This window comes from Oenanthe melanoleuca, chromosome 11 (assembly GCF_029582105.1).
Source record: "Oenanthe melanoleuca isolate GR-GAL-2019-014 chromosome 11, OMel1.0, whole genome shotgun sequence".
NCBI classification, from domain to species: Eukaryota; Metazoa; Chordata; class Aves; order Passeriformes; family Muscicapidae; genus Oenanthe; species Oenanthe melanoleuca.
The window spans coordinates 9,057,713-9,063,712 of record NC_079345.1 but is presented as its reverse complement, the minus strand read 5'-3'; the positions used below and the strand labels follow the sequence as shown (position 1 = coordinate 9,063,712).

Genomic DNA, 6,000 nt, shown 5'->3' with positions numbered 1-6,000 from the left:
CCAGCAATGGTGACTCCACCATCTCCCTGGGCAGCCCCTTCCAATGCCTGACAACCCTTTCCATGAAGAAATTCTTCCTGATGTCCAACCTGAGCCTCTCCTGCCATAGCTGAAGACCATGTCCTCTCATCCTGTTGCTGATTGCCTGTGAGAAGAGGCTGACCCCCACCTGGCTACAGCCTCCTTTCTGGGAGTTGTGGAAAAGGGATAAAGTCTCCCCTGAGCTTCCTCTTCTCCAGGTTAAACACCCCCAGCTCCCTCAGCCCCTCCTCATAGGACCTGTGCTCCAGACCCTTCACCCGTTCTGCTGCCATTCTCTGGACATGCTCCAGCGCCTCAATGTCTTTCTTGAGCTGGGGGACCCAGAACTGGACACAGGATCAAGTATTAACCTCCCCTCAAGTTGCTCTATGATTTCTTAGAGTGCAAATTCCAGACACATCAGATCAGTTGTAGTTTCTGTACTGCCAACTCCTGCAGGGAACAGATGCTCATGCTGTGAGAACAACTTAAATTCTACATTTTATTTTGCCATTCTTTTTGTCTTTTCTTCTTAGTGCTATATTATCATGCAGGCAGAGCATCCTGAAGTTTCTGTGATCTTCAATCTGACTACTGGGCTTCCTTCATGGATGACATGCATTGCTAAGGAATATTTTAATTAGTTTCCTTGTAGTAAAAACTTTTAGATGCAGATCTTACAAAATGCAAGACTGGGAAGACCCTATTCCATGCTTTAAAATTCTTTTTGGAGCTGGTTTCGGAGGAGAGCTCTGGAGCCTTGGTGCCCAGCTGTGGTGAGCAGCAGGCGAAGCGCAGGAGGAGGCGCGCAGTGCAAGCCAGGGTGCGGGGCACTGACCAGGCTCCCGGGAAAGCGGCCACAGCACCGAGCCTGCCAGGGCGAGGAGGGCTCGGACAAGGATCTCGGGCACATGGGGGGATTCTTGGGGTGCCCTGTGCAGGCCCAGGAGCTGGGGGTCCCTTCCAGCTCAATATTCTGTGGCTCTGTTTGCTCGATTGCCACTGTTCCCACTGAGCCGGAAGGCAAGTAGCTAACAGCTTTGAGTCTCGGAGCCAGCATTTGTTACCCAAGCGACATTCCTCAGCTTACGCCATCCTACCTAATTATTCCAGTCATTAGTTGGTGCCAAGAGCACCATCTATTTACATGCGGTGTTTTAGAAAGTAACGCTCTGCACGCCGCAAGGGAATTCTGCCCCTTTGCTCTGGCGTGGGGCCGTCTGCGGTTTGCAGGAGAGCTCAGGGAGCGGGCTGGGGCTGGGGCTGGGGCTGGGGCTGCGGCTGAGGTTCGGGCTCGGGTCCGGGTTCGGGCTCGGGCTCGGGTCCGGGCTCGGGCTCGAGCTCGGGCTCGGGCTCGGCTCGGCTCGGCTCGGCTCGGGCGCTGCTCGGGCGCTGCTCGGCGGCGGCAGGGCCGACACGTGGCACCGCGCCCCGCGCGCGGCTCCTCCCCCTGAGCGCAGCTGGCAGCGTCTGATTGGGCGCCGACCTCCGACTACAACTCCCGGCAGGCCCCGCGGCCCCGGGGGCGGGGCGAGGCCGCCGCTGTCTCAGTTCCTCGGTGGCGCGGGCGGCGGTCACGGGGTGCTGTCGGTGCGGTGACGTCACGCTGGAGGGCCGGCGGGCCGGGGGAGGCGGGGGCCGGTGGGCGGGCCCGGCGGGGCGGGGCGGGCCGGGGCGGGGGGCGCTGCCCGGGGCGCGGCGCGGGGGCGGGTCCAGCCGCAGCCCGGAGTAGGCGCCCGCCTCCCCCGAGTGACAGAAGCGCCCGGGCACCGGAGCTTGCGCTGGGGCCGCAGCCGCCGCTCGCGCCGCCGCCCCCCCTCCGGCCCCTCCGCCGCCCGGTGTTATGCGGCGGCCCTGAGGGGCGAGCGCAGCCCGGCCGGACCCGGCGCGGCCCTGAGGGGCGACGGGGTCTCGCTGCGCCTCGCCGGCCAAACCCATGACTACGGCAAACTGCGGCGCCACCGACGAGTTCGACTTCAGGCTGATCTTCGGCGAGGACGGGCAGCCCGGCCCCGGGCCGCCGCTGGGGCCCGCAGGTGCGCCCCGGGGCCGGGGGGGTCGGTCGGGTTCCTGTTTTTCTCGGAACGAGGCGGGGAGGGCAGCGGGGGCTGCGCCGGCCCCGCCGCTGCGGGAGGCGGCAGCCCGGGGGGAGAGGCGCCGTCCGTCCGTCCCTCCCTCAGGCCGCGGCCGCTTCCCGGCGCCGCTCCCGTTCCTCCCGCGGGACGCGGGGCTCGGGGGCCATCGGCCGGGCCTCTCCTCGCCCTAACAACTTTCTTTGGGAAAAGAGACCCGAGAGCTCGCATCGGGCGGGAGGAGCCGCCCCGGGCGCGGTGGCTCCGGCGGGGAAAAGGCCCCGGGTTGGATGTGGTGGCCCCACGCCCCCCGAGCCCGGGGAGCGCGATGGGGCCGGTGGGGGACGGGCGGAGAGCAGCCGAGTGTTAACGGGGCCGGAGCAGATCAGTGTTCGGGCACTCGCGATGAAAAGTTTCAACCGAAGTGTTCCCCGTACATAGAACATCGCTGTTACTCCAGTGTGTTCTGCAGACTTTGTGTACGTGTGGATGGGCGAACACCGCGTGTCGAGATGTGATGGCTCTTTGGGTCCGTGTGTACAGATGCACGCAAACATCTCAAAGTGCTTCCATTTCATATTGTTTTATAAAAATCCTGTTTTGAAAATACTATGTTTTTTTCTTGAAACTGCAGAAAACAAAGTGTTCGCTGTGAATTGTGGTGTGAAGAATCAATAAGGACCAGCTGTGCCTTGTTTAGCTGTACCAGAGTTTGATGGCTGCGTGCTTCCTTTTCTAACCTACTTGAAATAAGTTTTAATTGGTAATGGGCTGTCTTATGTCTAAGTTTTAGATGATAAGATAGCTCTGAAACACGACTGTATCCAGGCTAAATGATGCAGCCATGTTGTTTAGTTCTCTGACTCGGTTGTCTGCCTAAGTTAATTAGAAAAAAATTTGTTTGATACAGTCTGTGTGCAAGCACACAGGATTAACTCCATAGAAAATCCCTAACTTTTTTGATGCTCAGATTTAATTTCACATTCATTCAGATAGGGGAAGACTTTCTTTGCCTATTTTCCATCTCAGTGCAATAGCAGATGGTGTGTGTTGTGAAGGGGCCCTGAATTCTGCAAGCTAGATAAATGCATTACAGTGCAGTATGAAAACAACGGAAAACATATGTACAAACGACAACAAAAATAATTTTGACACCTCCATTACTGTTATTTTGACGTGAAATTGGTTGTCTAAACTATATTCCTTTGTCCTTGATGATAGATAAGAATGAGAGAACAAGTTTCTCAGAAAACTGGAAATACTACTGTAGTATCAACTCACTGTTATGTTATTTGTATTTAGGTAGCATTCTCTAAGAAGCAGTTTCAGGTGTTACTCTGAATACAGAGAATTTTCCGTGCTTGATAAGTCAAAACTATTCTTTTGTCAAAATTTAAAATGTGATATTTGGACCATGAACTAGTTTGTTTGCTGTAGCTCTCAGTAAGAAATCCTGCATCTGAAACTCAAGTAATTGTAGAATTCTGGAGATGATCTTGCCTGCTGTGCACAGATGTGGCCTTCAGGGGAAAAGGGTTAGGCTAGGACTCTGCCTTCATGTATTCTGTTACAGTATTGCCAGAGCTCATCTGTTAATTCTGCCCATGTATTTTACATATATAAGGAACTAGAATTGATATGAGAGGTCCCATATTATAAATCTATTTTTTCCCTTACCCCTCTTCCAGATATACTAGATTAACAAAAAAAAAAAATTCTTATAGCTCCCTAAAGCATCTATTTCATAATGCCATATCACTTCCTTCAATGGTGGTGTCCATTGTGCTGTGAAGTAAGCATAAGTGTATTTTTTTTTTCGAATATATGCTAATAATAAAACATGTAGGTCACAGGGAAAGTTGTTTAATTTGAAATAAATAATACTAAAATTATGACGTTTTCCTTGATCATGGAGAATACCTAAAAACACATTCTGATCCTTCATGCTTTGTCTCTAAAAGTTTGAGACTGGCATTCTGATGAAAGAAGTGTCTGGTACTAAGTTCTTGTGCAAATAGCATGGAAATCTATGTTAATTGTATCTTTTGTACTGAGACTTCTCTAGTGTTGTGGGGATTTTATCCTTTTATATATGTAGACATATGAGTATAAGCAGTTACATGTTTATATTTAACTGTATTTGTAATCAAAGGCAAGGAAAAGTGACCTATTCTTTAATTTCCTTTAAATATTTTTGATATCTGAACTCCTAAGAAAGTGCTAGTGCCAGGCAGTAGATTATCCTTTTTATGATATTAAAAGAACAGTAAGAGAAATTAAATCAGCTGAGATCTTTAGTTATTACACAACAATTTCAATGGGTTGCAGGACTAACATTCATAATTTTGTGCTAAGTGGTGGGGCTTGAGGCCTCTGTTCTGCATTAGTACTTCTTTGCTTGATCTGAAAGTTGGAGTTCCTGCTGCAGAGGAGAATGCATAAAAGGTGGTGTGATGATGCTTGAAATCCCTGCTGTAATACTGCAATCTTTGCAGCACCCTTGGACTGAAATTAAAGGGGTAGCCCACTTTTGGTAGTTTTTGAGTGGAGGTAAAAATTTGCTCAAGTAATTGCTAAATTAAAGCTCTCAAAAGCTCTTCAGCTGCTTTCAAGTGGATGTTCGGTACTGAGCACCTTCTGCAAACTCCTGCCTTTTGTTTTTCTGGTTGTCCAGTGTCCTTTTCCCAAAGAACAAAGAAATTGTCAGTTCGGTTTTGTAGTGTTAGGCACTAAAAGTGTTTGGTATAGTTCTAGGTGCTAATGAGTTTCATCTTTTTATGACAAAGAAATTCAAGCCTCCAGTGCCCAAAGGTAATGCTGTAGATCACTCTGAAGTGAACCAAATCTCTTTGGTGTGCTCTTTGTTGCAAAATTTTGGGTAGCTGCAGTAGCATCTGATTGCATCATGCCACGTTGTATCAGTTGCATTTGAAATGCCCAAGTCAGCATGTGCGTTACAGTATGTTCAGGTCCTCCACAGTCTGCTGAAAGAGATTGGCATGCAACTGTCAGTGACAATGTTTGATGTGCCACCTGGTTTGGTCTTTTTGATGGAGAGACCTCAGATGTAGTATGTGACACTTGAGTGAGTGAATTAGCTTGAATGCATTTGTAATAATGCCCTTATTCCCTTCACCACCACCAGTTTTGCAATGCTATTCAGTGTAATTTTGGGAAATTTGTCTAGAATTTATTAAGCAATTAAACTGCATTAAGTTTTCCACACTGCTGAGGACATGTTATACTTTTTAAATGCCAAACTCCTCAAAACAGAAGCAAATATAAGTTGCTATGATATTTTCTCAAGTTTTAATTTAGGAGTTCATCTTCTCTTTTAAAGAATGATTTTTTACAAGGTAAAAGCTGAACTTGGAGTATATAGTACTAAATTTGGGAATTTGGGATCTTTTAAGGTTCTGTGTCATGCAAAACTATTTCTTACTGGTATGTGAAATCAGGACTAACTTAAAATAAGAGGCTGCAAACTGTTCAGTATTCAGAAGATTAATTACAGATGAGTTATTGATGCTGCTGTTCAGCATCCTGTCTAAAATGTTCCTGTTATTTCTCATTAAGTATTCTAAGAGCTAAAGAGGAGCTAATGTTTTGTTACCCAGTGAAACAGAGTAATATGTGAGTTTCACCCTAACTTCCACCTTTTGTTCTTGGCTTTTGAAGTAGAAAAGGAGAAATTAATATTTTCATTTAAGTAATCTTCCATGGTTGATTTTGTTTATTTGCTTTCCCACAATATGAGGGCTTTAAAAGAACTGATCAGAATACCCTCCTTGGACTTCAGGTTCATGGTATTTATTTTCTTTTCTTGGAAACCATTAAACAAGCTGAAAAGGGGCTCTTCATATTTCCTGTGGCTTAACATTTGGTGAAGTAATACTATTTAGTAATC

General features: G+C 48.4%; 1 protein-coding gene across 2 annotated transcripts in view; it reads left to right on the top strand.

Annotated features, from left to right (window-relative positions):
* Positions 1-1,762: 1,762 nt before the first annotated feature.
* Positions 1,763-6,000, top strand: part of NFATC3 (nuclear factor of activated T cells 3) — a 61,919-nt gene continuing 57,681 nt past the window's right edge. For both annotated transcript variants that reach the window (XM_056500572.1, XM_056500571.1), the window contains exon 1: positions 1,763-2,057. In XM_056500572.1, coding sequence (XP_056356547.1) covers positions 1,958-2,057 — 100 coding nt within the window. In that variant the 5' untranslated portion in view covers positions 1,763-1,957. The remainder of the gene's footprint in view (positions 2,058-6,000) is intronic.